This window comes from Panthera pardus, unplaced genomic scaffold, assembly GCF_024362965.1.
Source record: "Panthera pardus isolate Hobbes unplaced genomic scaffold, ASM2436296v1 HiC_scaffold_13, whole genome shotgun sequence".
Lineage (NCBI taxonomy): Eukaryota > Metazoa > Chordata > Mammalia > Carnivora > Felidae > Panthera > Panthera pardus.
The window spans coordinates 202,760,911-202,779,480 of NW_026526688.1; the positions used below are offsets into that span (position 1 = coordinate 202,760,911).

At 43.8% G+C, this 18,570-nt stretch overlaps 1 protein-coding gene across 1 annotated transcript in view; it reads right to left on the bottom strand.

The window, feature by feature from the left end:
• Positions 1 to 18,570, bottom strand: part of GRK4 (G protein-coupled receptor kinase 4) — a gene marked incomplete at its 3' end in the record, with an annotated part of 96,012 nt that overhangs the window by 52,649 nt on the left and 24,793 nt on the right. Inside the window, exons 2-4 of the mRNA XM_019453855.2 lie at positions 12,759 to 12,854; positions 6,225 to 6,337; positions 2,324 to 2,404 (exon numbers count right to left, since the gene is read on the bottom strand). Coding sequence (XP_019309400.2) covers positions 2,324 to 2,404; positions 6,225 to 6,337; positions 12,759 to 12,854 — 290 coding nt within the window. The remainder of the gene's footprint in view (positions 1 to 2,323; positions 2,405 to 6,224; positions 6,338 to 12,758; positions 12,855 to 18,570) is intronic.

Here is an 18,570-nt window from a genome sequence, read left to right on the forward strand (position 1 = left end):
AAATAACACCAGCATTCTTCACAGAGCTAGAACAGTACTAAAATTAGTATGGAAGCACAAAAGACTCCAAATAGTGAAAGTAATGTTGAAAAAGAAAACCAAAGCTGGAGGCATTACAATTCTGGACTTTAAGCTGTGTTACAAAGCTGTAATCATCAGGACAGTATGGTACTTGCACAAAAACAGCACAAAGATCAATGTAATAGAAAAGAGAACCCAGAAATGGGCCCACATATATGACCAATTAATCTTTGACAAAGCAGGAAAGAGCATCCAATGGAAAAAAGTCTCTTCAGCAAATGGTGTTGGGAAAACTGGACAACGACACACAGAAGAATGAACCTGGACCACTTTCTTACACCAGACACAAAAATAAACTCAAAATGGATGAAAGACCTAAATGTGAGACAAGAAATCCATCAAAATCCTACGGGAGAAAACAGGCAGCAACCTCTTTGACCCTGGCCGTGGCAACTTCTTACTTGACACATCTCCAGAGGCAAAGGAAGTAAAAGCAAAAATGAACTACTTTTCCAAAGAAGACATCCAGATGGCCAACAGACACATGAAAAGATGCTCAACATCACTCATCATCAGGGAAATACAAATCAAAACCGCAGTGAGATGCCACCTACCACCTGTCAAAATGCTTAAAATTAACCACTCAGGAAACAACAGATGTTGGCGAGGAGGCAGAGAAGGGGGAACCCTTTTGCACTGTTGGTGCAAATGGAAACTGGTGCAGTCACTCTGGAAAACGATATGAAGGTTCCCCCAAAAGTTAAAAATTAATAGTTAGGTAGGTAGTTAAAGAACAATCCTACAATCCAGTAATTGCACTACTGGGTATTTACTCAAAGAACACAAGAATACAAGAACACTAATTCAAAGGGATACATGCACCTCTGTGTTTACAGCATCATTATCTACAATAGCCAAACTATGGAGGCACCCGAGTGTCCATCGACTGATGAATGGATAAAGAAGATGTGGCATATGTTGTATACAATGGAATATTACTCAGCCATGAAAAACGAATGACATCTTACTTGCAACGACATGGATAGAGCTAGAGAATATAATGCTAAGTGAAATTCATCAGAGAAAGACAAATACCATGTGATTTTACTCATATGTGGAATTTAAGAAACAAAAGAGATGAACACGTGGGAGGGGGAGAAAAGAGAGGGAAGCAAACCATAGGAGACTCTTAATGATAGAAAACAAACTGATGGTCACCAGAGGGCCGGTGGGATGGTGGGAGAAGTAGATGATGGAGATTAAGGATAACACTCAGGGGGAAAATTAAACCAATGTTTCAATGATTCATTCTATAATCATTGTGAAGACAGCTATACGATAATTTCAATGTCAAAATTATTTTTAATGTAAAAAAAAAGGTTTATTCCTGTTGTCAAAAAAATAATCCTATCCAGTGATTTAAGTTCAAAAATAAAAAATAAACTAGCTAAATGCAACTTCCCATCAATTCCTCCCAATCAGTGACTTGGGGGTATCTTTAAGTACGTGGATGCTGTAGCAGCTGTGTTGGAAAAGAATGATCTAGGAGCCATGGTACTGAGGCTGGAGGCTAAGACAAACACAAGCTTTGGAGTCAAAACCTATCCGGTCCGAACCACACCTCTGCCTCTGCCTATTGTGTGTATATCTCTGTACCCGCCTGCTAGTCCACTGGCCTTCTCCCCGTGTACCAGCGAGCTCCCCCCGCTTGATGGCTCCACCAACCTCAGTTAGCCAGGCGCGACGACTGAGTAGTTTGGACTCAATCTCACTACGCTGTTCTCCAACCCCAGTCTCTACACGTTTGATGCCTGGCCCTGGCACTTCCCAGCTGTGTAACCTTTGGTAAGTCACTCAACCACTCTGATCTTCAGTCTTCTCATATGAAAATAGACATAATAATGTACCCAACTCAGAGGACTCTTACTTGTTACATGTACGTGGCTTAGAGCGGTATACTAAAAACTGTAAGAATCTACCAAGTCAAAAATCATAGAAACTAAGACTCATTAAAGCTTTTAGGAGAAAAATATTATTTTCAGTCCAAGACAGACACATGAAATTCTCTAATTCTGTATTCTGTTTGAGGATACAGAAACTTTTAAATTCGTTGAATCAACTTTCCAAGAGATTTGTTAATTTCCTCACTGACTCAAAAGAAAATGCATATGAGGAATATTTATAAGAAATTAAAATTTTTAACATACTTGCCATATCTTACCCAACTAAGTAAAAATGGTTATGTACTCTAATTATTTCAGTAAGTATTTACAACTCTGCGCATGTAAAGAAGAAAACGCACCTCAGCAGCACTGAAGAACGTGTCTAAGATGGACAGTCCGTAACTTCTGCGGTCTTCGTCATCAGCCACTTCATATTCTGCCTGATGGTAGAGAGGAGAACAAAGAAAAATGGTAGTTAAGCTTTGCCCGCTTCACAATGTTTCAAATTCTCTGACACACACAATTCACTTAGGACCCTATGAACCGCAGAGTAGCTCTAACCGATTTGATATCGATCAAGGATCTGCAGCTCTTCTTTGGGAAACGAATGGCAACGAGGGGAGATAACAGTTTTCTTTAAAGGGTGAATAATGCAGTAGAGCAACACATCCAGTAATGCTCTGTCATATTACACTTTCAGTCCTTACATGTGGCCAAGTAAAATAGAATCAAATAAACAGCTTGGGTTGTTCTAGGCAATAGCTTTTTAGAAATGCCCAAGAGGCACTTCAGGAGAACCTGAGCGCAGAGCTCCCAGAGAAGTCACATCCCTTCACAGGTGTCAGATGAGGGACCTTAAGAGAGGACACTACCACACAGGCCAGAAAACAGAGGAAAGGTCAAGGCAGGACCTGATCGATATCTAAGCACCTACAAAGGATAGGCAAGGAAGAAACAGAAGAAAGAGAAGAGAGAAAACCAGAGGAGAAATCATTAAAGCCTGGATAAGAATTTCAAGAAGAAGGTACTCGACAATGTCAACAGACCTGGAGACTCAGGCATGAGGAGGCCTCCGTGCAGCCACCGGGCTCTGCAGGTCGGGGCCTCAGAAGAGCAGTGAAAGTAGCCAGATGGGGCCGAAGAGGTTGGTGAGGAAACAAAGACCAAAGGAAGTGCGTCGACTGAACCTCACACTTGCTGCCGCATCCTCCCCAACACAGGAGCCACGGCCATCGGGCTGACGGCCAGCCAGAGCCAGCTTCACGTTCTGTGCTCAAGGGCGCTACTCACCTTGGCTGGGAACTAGACACTGTTTACTTAAAGAACCTTCAACTTACATTCTGGATGCTAGATGGCACGTAATGAGTGGGAGAGAAAGCCCTGTGATTTTGTGACCATCTTTTGACACATCAGCCTGGCAGGCAGCAGTGTCCAGTCATTCCAACACGAATCTAGTCATTGCTGAGCTGGGCTTTGCAGATGTGATTAAACTCTTTACCAGTGACTTCAAGTAAAGGATATTATTTTAGATAATCTGGGCGGGACTGATTCAGTCAGCTGAAAGGCACGTTCAGGCCAGAGCTGAGGCGTCCTCAGAGGAGTTCTACCTGAGGACAGCAGCTTCTCTCCTTTTGGAGGGTTCCCTCGGAGGGTTCCCTCCTGCCCTACAGATTTCAGACTCTCCTGACCAGACCTCACAGTCATGTAAGCCAATTCCTCGCAATAAATCTCTTAATAAATATCTCCTCTTGGCTCTGTTTCTCTCACTGAACACTGACTGACACAGAGGCCCTTAATTCAGTCAACAAACACGGAGCAGAGAAGAGAGGGAACAGCCATGCCAGGCGCCAGGAGGCAGAGAGATCAGACGCCCTGTCTGCACTCCAGAAGCTCCAAGGACCTGTAACCGCCTCCCACAAGGGTGGTTCCAGGAGCAAGTGCCCCACACCCGGCCTCATCAGGTGTTATCATCGCCCCACACAGCTGGCACCAAAACCAGACCAGAGCAGAACCTGTCACGCCAGTCAACTGGCGCTCCCCAGTCTCGTCACACCGCCAGGAGGTCCAAACCTGGACCAGCTTTAGCAAAGCAGCTTAGCCATTTTGAAATAAAGAAGAATCATAGGTCCTTAAATTCTTAAAATATAGCAGCTTGGCAAATATAAGCCAATGCACGAAGACATATCCACACTCTACTCCTGGACGAGGGTAGGCGTGCCCCACCACACCAAGTTCTAGCTGGAAAAAAAAATTACCTCCTTTCAAAGCCCTGTCTTATTCGAGTAAAGGTGCCAGGAAGGAAAGGGCTGCAGGAGCTCCAGGGAGAATAGATAAGAGTCTCACATGTTTTTCTGAAAGAATTCAGGTGTACTCCATTCTATTGTGCTTTGCTTTATTGCACTTCACAAATAATGTGTTGTGTTTTTTTGTTTGGTTTTTGGGTTTTTTTGTTTTGTTTTGTTTTGTTTTGTTTTACAAACTGAATGTTTGTAACAACCCTGCAACCAGCAAGTCTATTGGTGTCATTTTTCCGACATCACTTGCTCATGTCATGTCTCTGTGTCATATGTGGAAACGTTTGCTATATTTCAAACTTCTTCATCATTATCATGTTTGTTACGGTGATCTGCGATCAGTGCTCTTTGATGTCACTTGTAACTGTTTGGGGGCGACATGAACTGCACTCATATGAGGCTTGGTAAATGTGGTGCGTGTTCTTACTGCTCCACGGACCGGTCATCCCCTCTCTCTCCCTCTCTTTCCTGGGACACAGCAGTATTGAAATCAGGCCAATTAATAACACTACAATGGCTTCTAAGTGTTCAAGCAAAAGAAGAGCCAATCAATGTGGCAAACTTGTGTTTTGTCTTATTGTAAGACACAGCCACAGACACCCCAAGTCAGCGACCCCCACCATGGTCAGTCAGCAGCCATGGACACCAAAGCAAGACCCTCCACCAGCAAAAGATGACAGCTTGATGACGGTCAGATGACAGTTAGCATTTTTAGCAGCAGAGTATTTTTTAATTAAGGTATATACATTGTTTTTTTAGAATAATGTTATTGTACAGTTGATAGATTACAGTATAGTGTAGACATAACTTTTTTTTAACGTTTATTTATTTTTTTGAGAGAGAGTGACAGAGGATCTGAAGCTGGCTCCAGGCTCTGTGGTGACAGCAGAAAACCCGATGCGGGGCTTGAACCCACCAACCATAAGATCATGACCTGAGCCAAAGTCAGGACACTTAACCGACTGAGCCACCCAGGTGCCCCTAGACATAACTTTTATATGCAGCAGGAAACAGAAAAGCTCATTTGATTCACTTCATTGCGATATTCACTTGTAGGGAATAAGTTTAAGAATTCCCTGAGTTTGCACCAATGGGTTAACAGGACTTAGGGCGGAAAGCCACCACAGGGCAAAAGCGCCCCCAGTGTAGAACAAAGCAAGGAGCGGAGGGCCGCTTCCACAGGACGAAAGCGTCCGAGAACAGGTAGAAGTGGAAAGCCCCACAGCAGGATGAAAATGTCCAGAGCTAATTAGCAAGAAAAATGCCTTGTCAACCCTGAGGTAGCATGCTCTGACACTGCCCCTAGATAATTTAAGATAAACAGACACGGTGCCTGGTGCCTGCAGTAAACAGCCGTCTGCTCGGTGCCAGGACTTGGATTTGCGTTGACCCTAACCCCTAACACTGCACACCTTTGAAACCCCCTTCCTCTCACACACGAGTTAATGATCACTGTTTTACTGTCTCTTTCTGCATGTGCATCACATTTGTAAGCCTTCTGATCCTAGTAAATACGGAGCAAGGACCCTTACTCTGGGCTCTTGTCTCCTCTCCAATATTAGCCTCTCTCGTGTTTAATTCTGCATCCACTCTCTTGCTGGACAAGAGAGAACTCCAGACTCAAAGTCTGCAACATTCGCTTCACTGACATGGTCTGGAACTGGACCTGACCCGCAATATCTCCAAGTGTGCCTGCACTGACCATATGTTAGAAGGAGGGTCACCTGCTTCCGGACTCCAGCTGGCCCCAGACAACTGAAACCCGGAAGGCAAAACTGCAGACAAGAGGGAATATTATATAGGGACTTCCACACCAAGGTAACATGACACCAAGAAACTAGTTTATCCCCTCTTACCATCATTGCCAAGGTCTACTTAACTTAGAGAGATCTAAGTTTTTAGATCGAGTCTCTTAATTTTCAAAAGCACAAGACTGGGTGGTTCAACACTGAGATAAATTGCTCACCACTACGTCTAGGAATTTGATGTATATCTTTAGATCATGTCTTGTATCACAGAATTGCCTGAAGAGAAGTCTTCCTATTGGCTGCTTGTCACAAAGGCTGTTATAATCCTTTTCTGGGTGGAGAAAGGGGATAAGAAATGAACAAATATATTCATTACAATTCAGAAAGTGATTTTCTGAGCCTGCCATTTTCACCTGATAAAATAAAATCAATAATAGTATTTGCAGTATTTTTTTTTAACTACTGGTTTGTTTACTAATCTAGACTGGGTTATCATGAATATTTATAATCCCTCCACAGAGCAAAAGGTAGCTGGAAGAATTGATAAAAGTGTGTGAAGCAAACTGGAAATGTCCCTGCTCCCTTTCAAAAGGATTTATGTAGGGGAGCAGTATTCCCTGGGGAACTGAGCAGTCAAGATCACAGTGAAGGAAAAAGGGGGCAAGAAAGAGACCTGGCCCCGTCCTTGTACAGGCCTACCCCCCAGTATGTTTGGGACAAATTGTATGTGGTGAAATACATGACAGGATGTACTAAATTACATTTTTTAAAATTCTTTGCCATTTTGCTACCATTTTACACTTTTACAAGTTACAAACATTATATATTCTTAATTATTTTTTTTTAAAGACACACACTGAGATTTTATTTTATTTTAGAGAGAGAGAGTGAGTACGTGCGTAAGTGGGGGGGGGGGGCACGGTTAGAGGGAGAGAGAGAGAATCTTAAGCAGGCTCCATGCCCAGTGCAGACTCTTACTCTGGGCTCGATCTCACAACCATGAGATCATGACCTCAGCTGAAATCAAGAGTCAGACACTGAACCAACTGAACCATGCAGGTGCCCCTCTGCTTACTTGTTTTTCAACTGTTTTTTTTTTTCTTTTCAGGGGATAATATGTTATATACCTTAACCTTACCCCAAACACTGATACTGTTTTGAGAACAAGGCACTAATATTTAGTCAAAGTATCTAGAGGGATATAAAACAAAAATGATGGGAGTGCCAGGGTGACTCAGTTGGTTAAGTGTCCAATTCTTGATCTCAGCTCAGTTCTTGATTTCATGGTCGTGAGTTCAAGTCCCACAATGGGCTCCACTCTGGGCACAAAGCCTACTTAAAACAAACAAACAAACAAACAAACAAACACAAAAAAGTTATGTTCAAAATAGGCTAATTTAAAAATTGAGAAAATCAGTTGCTCTGAACCTGAAATGAATGTTATGTTCAGGTACTCTTTTTTTTTTTTTTTTAAACATTTAAACTTTTTTTTTTTAAACGTTTTTAAACGTCATTTTTGAGACAGAGAGAGACAGAGCATGAACAGGGGAGGGGCAGAGAGAGAAGGAGGCACAGAATCTGAAACGGGCTCCAGGCTCTGAGCTGTCAGCACAGAGCCCGACGCGGGGCTCGAACTCACGGACCGTGAGATCATGACCTGAGCCGAAGTCGGACGCTTAACCGACCAAGCCACCCAGGCGCCCCTCAGGTACTCTTAAAGTGGCCCTAAAGCTGAAGAATTAAATAAAATTTGTGAAAAATAAGCAAGCCATAACAAATTCCTCAATTAACAGGTTTGTTAATGCCAAGTAATTAGTGGAATCTAAATCCGACTTTGGATCGCTGAATTTGCATATAGAAAAGGATACGCAAGGATGTAGATATTTTGGTTGCCAGTGTATAATCGCTTGTTTCAACAAACAACAGTTTTGCAGAGGAAGGCGCTGCAAAGCCGATGGCCAGAGTTCAACATGGGACCCCTGTTGACATCCCGGGTGGGAGACCCCTGTGGGACATCCCGGGTTTAAGCACTGCTCCGTAAGGACACCCGGGGAGCTCAGTCAGTTAAGCCTCCGGCTCTTGACCTCAGCTCAGGTCATGCTCTCAAGGTTTGTGGGATCGAGACCCAAGTGGGGCTTCGTGGAGACTGCTTAGGATTCTGTCTCTCCCTCACTCTCTGACCCTTCCCTGCTCTCTCTCCCTCTAACCCCTCCCCCGCTCATGTGCACACGGGCTCACTCTCTCTCTCTCTCAAAATAAATAAACTTAAAAAAAAAAAAAAGTTTTGTTTTGTTTTAAACAGAACTGCTCCAGAGCCCAGATGTGGGGAGGAGAGCGACACAGTGAGGAGGAAGCCACCGCAGCGGGTCAGGAGGGAACAGCCTGGCCGGGAAGACAACGTTACAGTCCAGCTTAATCTGGTTTATCTGGTAAAGCCAAACATCTGAAGTTTACGGGGGTGGGGGCGTAACTGTGGGTACATAGTTCAGATTGTTTTGCATTTTGTATTTATATCATCCTTAGACGCTAAAAATACTTGATTAGAGATGGATTCCATTCAAACTTTCCAAATTCATTTCTTGATTACCCTTGATTTCATCCGGAACTCTGTTAGATAGGAGTCCTTACTTGTAAAGGAAGCTACCTAAATGGCTCTACAAGTCTTAACTCAGGTTCAGCAGGAAGAACATAAGATCCTAAAGCTCAGATACTGTATAAATTTCTATCCTAACTATAAAATCTCTGAGGAAATGATCACATGGTGCAAGCCACATTTGCTGAAAGATCTTTAAAAACATAAACACAGGGTAGGAGCCCCTTGGATGTTTCTGGAAGGAAGCGGGGCAAAATCAAAGAGCATGAGGAGGTCTAGGACAAGGCCGGGTCACGTGACACGCGCCTCGCTCCCGTCTGGAAAATGGCGCTGCCGCCCTCTGCCCACAGCGCTGGGTAAGGGCAGGGACTGGGGGGACTCCGCACACACACCTGGCTGAACGGGCTGTCCATCAATGCGAGTTTGGTTTTGGGGACAGGCCCGTCCTGCAGCGTGGTGAGGAGGCAGCAGGGACGTTCAGACCGGACAGCACTGATGTGGGCACCTCACGGGAAAAGGTCTAATTTTACCCAGTCCAATCGTCTTAGATTGGCTCAGGTACATTAGCAAAAACGATGCATGGCTCCAAAAGACCTTAATTCTAGTTTTCCCCTTGTATTTGGGTGGTGGGAACATAGGTGATTATTCAGTCAATAAAGTCCTTTTTCTATTTCAAAATATTTCATCACACAATTTTCTCCATCCTGCAGTAATTCAATATTTTCACACTGATGACATTAACAGCAGAACGCTAGAGAAATGACAGCAACATCACAAAACCCATGGGAAGTAATACAATCAGGGAATTAAAAAAAAAAATGTTTCTCTAAACCAGTCGAAAACAAGCCTGGCATTTAAATAATCACAAAAACCGTAAATCTATTTCCTTTTACCTTATCTGGCTCACAATTCTATTGATGATTTCACTTTTCCATGCATTAGATTTCACATGTTACTAAAATCAAACACCATAAACCACAGAGATGTGCCACGAAATATGTGTCAGAAGCAGCAGCCACCCTCTTTCCGTCTTCCCGTCAGAAGCCCTGGTCCTGCAGGAACCGGAAGATCCAGCTTCTTCTTTTGACCCCTCAGAGGCTGCACAGTGAACCATCTACTGTCCCGGCCATGGGTGAGCAGACGCCCCACAGGGAGTTCAGGCCACAGAGAGGGGAAGAGCCCTGCCGTGGTAGACAGGGACAGGGAGGGCCAGCACCGGAGACTTCCAGGTCGGAGCCCTCAGGGCACCAGAGTCAAAGTCCGCTCCCCGAGAGGCACTCTCCCTTGGGCAGCGTAGGGAGGGGAGCCAGCCACATGAGACACTGGGGTTTCTAAGTGCACCAAATCCTGAGGCAAGGATGAGCCACTTACCAAAAGCTCTCTTGCTTATTTCAAAGTGATCCTCCCTCAGTAAAAACACTAACTCTAAGTTTTATAGCTCATGGATTCTCTACAAGCCACCAATTTAGAACAACCAAAGGCTAAACATTAGAAAGACCCAGCATGTGCCTACTACTGCACTAAATCAAACACACACGTAAACTAATAAGATAAACGAAGAGCTGCATACAAAGTAGAGGGTATCTGAGTGGAAGTATCGTTTTATTCAGTGAGAAAGTCGGCTTGTACATCTTCCCTGAAGCAACTGCACTAACGTCACCAATTCACCCATTCCTTCATTCATTCACTTAACAAAACTGTGGGTGAAACAGAGACCTTGACCTTGGGATAAGTCCAGTGGCCGCTTGACCTCTCCGCTGACATGCCCACCAACCTGGGGCCACCCTGGCCCCCGGTTCTCCGGACCCATCCGCTCCCCAGACTGCGCACAGACCCCCCTGGCTGTTCCTCCTTGGTCTGCTTTGCCCGAGCCACACCAGGATGTGAGGTCCTCTGAACCTGGTCAAGGGCCCCTTCTCCTCTTCCTGTGTCTAGGGAGAGCTTATCCGCTCCCAGTCATGACTGCCAAACGCCATTGAGACACAGATCTCCCCCAGACCCAAACTCTTCCGATCTCTAAACACGAATGTGCCCCTTCCGTCCAAACAGAGCTGCTCACACCACGGACCCGATCTCAGTGGGTGGACCAGACGTGGAAGCCACCCTTAATGCCTCTATCCTTCCTACCTCCACATGTAAATCCAACGGATTCTACTTCCTAAACATCTCTCATGGCCATCCAATTGGTCCCCTCCATCCCATGCCAAGCTGCCATCATTTCTTGCTCACACAGGGCGACAGTCTCTCCCATGGCCTTCCTGCCTCTCTATCTACCCTGTCAATTACATGCCTCACCCTGAAGCCCGAGACGCCCTCCAGAGACGTGCGTCTACTTACGTCAGCCCTCCGCTGGAACTCTGACAACGCCACCTTTCTAATGAGATGGATGCCTTTACCAGGCCTACAAGCCCTGCCTCCCTCCTCTCCTCTCATCCAGTGCCACTTTCCTTCTCCACCTCTCTGCTCCGGTACGACTGGCCTTTCCGATGTCCCTGGGAATTGCCATGCTCCGTCTCACTTTGGGGCCCTTGTACTTACCCAGCAGGTGAGAACTTTTCCTTCAGAGGGCTTACTGCAATTTGTAACTATGCTTATTTCTGCAATGATTTATTTCATAACTATCTCTGCCAAGAGGTCAGAAGTCATGTCTGCTTCTTAGCCACTGTTATTGGTGGCACCATTCCCAGTGCTTGGTACATAGAAGCAAATAAATGCTGACATTTAAAAGTTAACTAATGGAGTGGTACACCTTAGGCTCATACAATGTTACATGTAAATTATATCTCAATAAAAATAAAATTAATTTCAAAAAAATGAAAATAAAAATTAATTTTAAATATAAAATATAAATAATAAATATAAAATAAAAATAAAAATTAATTTTTAAAAAAGAGCATGAAGTGGCGGGGGGGAAGGTTAACTAATGGGATATTTAATGTCATTTACTTCATTCTATGTACGAAAAACTACCCCCAAAGAATCAGAAGTATACGGAGGTAATTTATATGCAAACATACATGAATATACTTCTGTGATCCTATGAATATATTCAATAGCATAAATAACCCCAAAGTAAAGCTTATAATATCTTAATTATAATGCATGTGTCAAATAATGGAATCAATCTTTGTATTAATCACTTGGGGCTACATGCAGAGAAAAATTACTATTAACGCTATGGATCAAGTATCAGTTGACCCAAAGAAGCACGGCCAATAATCACATAAAAAGATGCTCGACATCATTCGTCATTACTGAAATGCAAATCACACCGGCTAGGCTAACTATAGTGAAAATAAGCGTTGGCAAAGATGTGGAGAAACTGGAACTCTCGTATGTTGCTGGTGGGAATGTAAAATGTGCAGCTGCCTTTGGGAAACAGTTTGCCAGTTCCTCAAAAGGTTAAGAAAAAGTTAAGCTTAGAGTTACCATCTGTAATAGGCTGAATAACAGCCTTCCCAAGGTATCAGGTCCTCATCCCTACAAATACAACCTTATTTGAAGGAAAAAAAAAAAAAAGAGAGAGCCTTTGCAAATATGATTAAGTCAAGGATCTTGAGATGGATGACTGTGCTGATTATCTGAGTGGGCCCTAAATGCAAACACGTGTATCCTTACAAGTGCCCAGAAATAAACATTCACCTTCACAGTCAGTTGATTTTGATAAAGGTACTAAGACAATTCAATAGTCATTCAATGAATGGTTCTGGAACAACTGGACATCCAATGCAAGAAAATGAAACTGGATCCCTTAAAAATGGCTAAAATGGTAATTTTTATGTGTATTCTACCACGAACACAAACACTTGTACATCAATGTTTCTAGCAGCATTATTCATAATAGACGAAAAAAAAAAGGAAGCAACTCCTCTATCAACTGATGAATGGATAAACAAGAAGTGATATAACCATATGGTGAAATGTTACTTGCCAAGAAAAAGGAATTAAGTACTGATTCATGCTACCACATGGATGAACCTTGAAAACATTGTGTTCACTTCTAGAGAGATGATTAGTTGGGTCATGGGGAGAGGAAATTTTACTACATTACTCTTCTGTCCTATATAGAACAATGTGCACATATTACTTCTTAAAAGAATAACACCTAACGAATGGTACAGTGCCCGACGTGGGCCCCAGACTGGCACTATTTACTCACCAATGGAACATCTAAGCTCGCTGCACTGGCTGACAGGGGGCAGCTTCAGCATTTCCTTCCATTTTTTACTACGACCTCTTTTTTTGCCATATCCTCCTAAATTGGGGGAAAAAAGTATTTTTTTAATGATCAGAAATATCCAATATCTGTTTGAGTAGTTCGGTACCCATCGCGAGTGAAAATACAGTCTTAAAACAATTGGTCTTATCTAGAAGTCAGCTTGACAAAGTATAAAAATCCCAAGTGATACAATTAGTCACTGGCTCTATCTTTTAGAAACTGTGTGACCTTGACCTTCTATAAGTAACTCTGCTGAGCCTCGGCTTCCAAATTTGTAAACCGGGCGTAACATATCATACATGGCTGCGTACCTAGTATGAATCAAACACCTGCAAAGTACAGGAAATACAATCCCACCCTTCCATTCTAGTGCGGGAGGTTTTAAAAAAACAACCAAAAAGCAGTTAATGATAAGTGATTAAAATATTAGCCGATCACACAGTGCTACGTGGTATGAAACAAAATCAAGCAAGGTGAAGGTGAGATCAGAGAAGGCCTCTCAAGAGGGTCAAGCTTAGGCAGAGGCGTGAAGGGAGTGAGTCTCTGGAAGATGTGCACGAAGAGTGTCCCCTAGAGAGACAAGACTGGTGGGAAAAGCTCTCAGGTCGTGTTTTTAGCAGATGGCAGGCACACTTGCGGTAAGCGGAGCATAGAGAGGTAAGAGTCTCTATGTTGTTTGTACATCTGAAACTAAGGTAACGTTGTGTGTCAACTATACTCAAATAGAAGAAAAGTTTTAATAGATAAGTAAAATAAAAATCTAATAAGATAATATTTTAGAAAGATCTTTTTAAATAAGCGCCTTAAAAAAAAAAATTTGGAACGCCTGGGTGACTCAGTTGGTTAAGCATCCTACTTGGGCTCAGGTCATGATCTCATGGTTTGTGAGTTTGCTCTGTGCTGACAGCTCGGAGCCTGGAGCCGGGAGCCTGCTTCGGATTGTGTCTCCCTCTCTCTCTGCCCCTCCCCTGCTCTCTCTCTCTGTCTGTCTGTCTCTCAAAAATAAACATTAAAAATAAAGCCTCAGAGAAATTAGAACCTTCCATTTTAAGCATTCTGAGGAGCTGAAATTTTACCAAATTTCATCCAAGAGAAAATATCACAGTTTTGGTGAGCGTGATTGGAAAGAATAGGGAAAGCCATGTTCCGGGAAGTGACGAGCTCGGCCTTGACCACCGTGAGCAGAGAACTGAGAGAAAGCCACCTGGAGGACAGCGGCATGGGTGAGCTCAGGAGAGAAGGCCTGGCTAGAGACGCGGATTCGATGGCAGTCTGCCAAACAGATACTGGTTGGACACGCAGGGGCTTCTTCCGTGGCCTTTTTGCTCCTCCTCTTACCACCCCTCCACCACCCCATTTCAACTGGGATCGGGACTCCAGACTTGTATCGCGACTGTAGACTACACAGAGGTCCCAGAACACCTCAAGGTCAACATGTTCAAATCAGACTCCATTTATCTTCCCCTCGAATTCAACCCTCTTTCCACACACTATGCCTCGAGTGGGCTGCCTACCGTCTACCAGGTGAATGGAGCTGGAAACTGCAGCACTAATTCTCTCTGAAGTGCCCCACCCATTTATTCAGAAAGCATTTGCAGCTGAAGTCCCGTGTGCGGGGCACCGTCCGGGCACCAGGCACACAGCGGAGGGTCAGGTGGCCAGCGCTGCCTTCAGAGGCTCTCCTGTCCCCTACTCTCCTTGCCCACGCTATTAAAAGATCATTAGCCTCTTCTTCTGACTGGCCTTCCTACCTCTGGTCTTCCCTTCCAGACCCTCCTCCTTACTGCCTTCCACGGTTACTTTCCTAAAATGCAAGTAACAGCCCCCTCCTGAGTCGAGGGATGAAGCAGAACAGAGCACAGCCCTGCCTACCATCATTCCACAGGCACACAATCCCCGAGCCACACTGTCTACAAAGGTCCCAAAGAAGCAAAAGCAGGTTCCATCCTGGACTGTCACTCTGGGCTCATTACTGTAGGCAAATCTCTACTCAGCTCAGGCAGAACCACCCCCACACAGCCTGCCCCGCCTTCCTAGGGAGATGCAGGGACTCCTTCCTCTCCATACCTTTTGCGTCTTGAAAACATCTTCATTAAATCTCGATGGCAGGTTCTAGGTTAGTGGCCTCACTCTCAGTGTATCTCCAGCATTCAAAAAATGATCAAAGGAATAAATAAATGGACCTCCAGGTGCCCAGCACTCTACGAGCAGTATACCGCACACAGCAGACACTAAAGGAAAAAGCTGGAGATGCTGACTACAGAGTATGGGTCAGAGGAAGGATGAAACTGCCAAGGTCTAAGAGGAGGAGGAGGAAGTTAGTTTACTGAGTATTTATTATGTGCTGGGCACCTTTCCAGAAGCGTCATAAATATATTGACTCATTGAATCATCCCTCGTCCTATGATGAAAACACTACTACTATTCGCTTTTCTCAGATAAGGGACCAAAGCAAACGGGTCACATAACTTGTCCAACATGCCACAACCAGTGAGATGTGTGGGTCTGCCCCACTCCAGGAATCCTGTTTAATCATTACTGCTATTAAGAAGAAAAATGGTGTAACAAAGCCTTTTTTTAAAAGTACACAAACATTTAAAATAATTTGCCGTAAACACATTTACAATTAAATCATGTTGTGAAATGAAAATAATATTAAACCAACATTTTCCAAACGTTGGAAGTGGTTATGGTGACGGCCCTAATACCAGGCAGCCCTTATTAGCGCTGACCATAAGCTAGCCACTCCGCTAGAAGATCCCAGTTTGCTCTCACTAGATCCTCCCATCAACCCTACAAGGTGAGTGCTGCTGCTGTACAGGTGCAAAGTTGTTTCAATCCTAATTTTATAGGTGAGGAAACTAAGGCACAGGTATGTGAAATAATTGGCCCAAGGCATTATAAGCAGTAAACAGAGAAGCTGGGATTTGAGCCCATGTAATCACACTGGCCGAACGGGGACATCCCCTTTGTCACAATAGCTCAGTTTATCTATCGGTAATTAGGACCACCAAGGGAAATGCATCCGGTGACCAAGAACTGGACCGAATAGCTCTCCGGCCTACAAATTCTGCTGGATGTTAAGAGGTTTAGGACTTGGTTTTCTACTATGAACACCATAATTATGTTTATAACATATTCTGGGATATTATATGCCATCCCGAGTACAAGACACGCCAGAAAATCACAATCATTAATTTGGCGTGTGTTATCCCAATCCATTTGTAAATCTGTGTGTGTGTGTGTGTGTGTGTGTGTGTGTGTGTGTGTGTGTGTGTATGGCTTTGAACAATATATTGCTTTAGAGGAAGATTCTTTTTTGTTTTGTCTTGTTGTTTTTATTTATTTTTGAGAGAGAGACACACAGACAGACAGAGCACGAGTAGGGGAGGGGTAGACAGCAAGGGAGACACAGAGTCTGAAGCAGTCTCCAGGCCGTTGAGCTGTCAGCACAGAGCCCGACGTGGGGCTCAAACCCACAAACCGTAAGATCATGACCTGAGCCTAAGCCAGACGTTTAACCGACTGAGCCACCCAGGCCCCCCTGGAGGAAAATTCTTAACCTGTCATCCACAGGCCGATATCAGGGTGTCCCTGAATTTGGACAGAAAAAAACTCACATTTAGCTTCACTAACTTCTGGCCAAAACTCATCATTTCTGCCAACCACAAATGTAGGCAAGAGTACCACAATATTAGTAGTACCTGTGACTTCATCACCAAGAAAATTTGGATTTTTCTATCATGTTACAGTTGTCAGAAATAACTCAAAATGTCATTTACACTCACACTGCTTTGAAATTACAACATCGGTGCCAGATCGTCCACAAGGGCTCAGGTGACGGGGCCAAGCAACCCCTAGGAAGCTCTGTGCTTGGTCGTTAATCGTTCAGACTCCAAATGGCAGGTCCCACGCTCTCACGTGGATTGTCTAGTGACTCCCTACAACTGTGTTGATGGACGCACGGAAGCAGCTGTGTCAAAGGCCACCCCGCAGCTTCAAAGCCCCACTCGGACTAAACAATGACACCCTTCACACGGACAGATCTTTAAAGGACAAGGCTTTAACTTGCCTAGGTATTGCCTTGCTGCTTAATGCTCGGATAACAAAGCACTTCTTATAACACTAATCCATTAAATTTTACAATTATTTCAATATAATTAACTTCTGTTACAATCATATGTATATTATTTTATTTAGATTAAGAACTCCTACTCTAGAGGTTGCTAAATTAGCAGGAATGGTGTGTTACTGCATACACCACCCTACAACTTTTCCTACACAGCTCAGGCCATTTTGACACAGATTATCCACTTGTCCCAAGTGGGCTCCATGCTCCTCCTACCCCCAGCCCCCAGCCTCCGGCCTCGTGACCTTTGCCTTCCTTGTTTCATGGCCCAAAAAGCTCTTCCTCAGCAAAGCTAGATCCCTCATCTCAGGTCTTTTCTTCTGGCCACCCAATCTGAACTTTCATGTCCTACCCCCACGCCTAACCCTTAGCATCCCCCTTCTCTGCTTTACTGTCTCTTCTTAGCCCTTATCACCGTCCACCACGCAATCTACTTAATGTATGCTATTGAGAACCTGTGTCTTCACAACATTAGAGACACCTTGAAGAGAGGGGTTTATCTGTGTTATTCACAGTCATAATCCCAATAGCTACACGAGCACCTGGCATAAAATAAGCATTCAGTAAATATTTGGTGAATAAATGAATTTGTTTTAAATACTATATAAATATCCTATTTATCTATTTCCCATTAATAGTCATTTAATGTTCCTGGTTTCCAGTATTACAAATAATGTTACAACAAATATTCTTATAAATGTCTTCTTTACCACCATTTCTGCAGAGTGTAGACCTAGAAGAAGAGTTTTTGACCTGGGACATTGACGAGTACTTTTCACTTGTTCTCCGAAACCGTTGTCAGTTACCATGATTTCTTAAAATACAGCACACACGCTGGGTGTAATTCCCTTGATAGGAGCCACTCAGGGTTGCTTTTCACACGTACTGTTAAGTTTGTAGTCAAAAATAAGACACGTTCTCTTCCTTGAGTTTAAAACAACTTTGGTTAGTCAGAAGAAGAGCTCCATGGAGTGGAGAGGCTGAGACTAAGCCAAATAAACGTAATTCACTTCCCTCTTAAAATCAGTTATAACCACAGGGCTCCAGAGTCTTCCGTAAGAGTCTTCCCAAACTCTTATCATACCACAGAGTTGCAGACACAAATGTGATGGTGAGAATCAGGCATTCCTGTTGAGCAGGGGGCCTCTCAAAGGTACACTGTGGTCACTGCATTCAGCAGGAAGCTACCTGCTGAAGCTGGCCGAGCCACCATCAGCCCGGGTTCTACATGACTGAACAACAGCACTGCCACCCAGCTGGGCCATCTGCCTGGACTCTTGCAGGACAGAAAGAACTTCTACTAAGTTGGAGATTACACTGGGGATCTATATGTTCTGTCAGTTCAGCCTACCCTAAATAATAAGGTGTGTTTTGATGAACAGGACAGCACTAGCATGGGACTTGGAATATTAGAAGATAAAAATGAACATGGCTGGATTTATCTGAAAATAAAATTGTTTATTAACATGCTCACCACTGACTTATGTTTAGTAGCAACATCACTTAGTCAACTCAGAAGACAGTAAGAACCACAAAGAAAAAGGACCTCTGCAAAGCACAAAGTCAACATGCTGAAACTTGCACATTTTATTTACTCATAAAAGAATTTCTTAGGCCCTGATG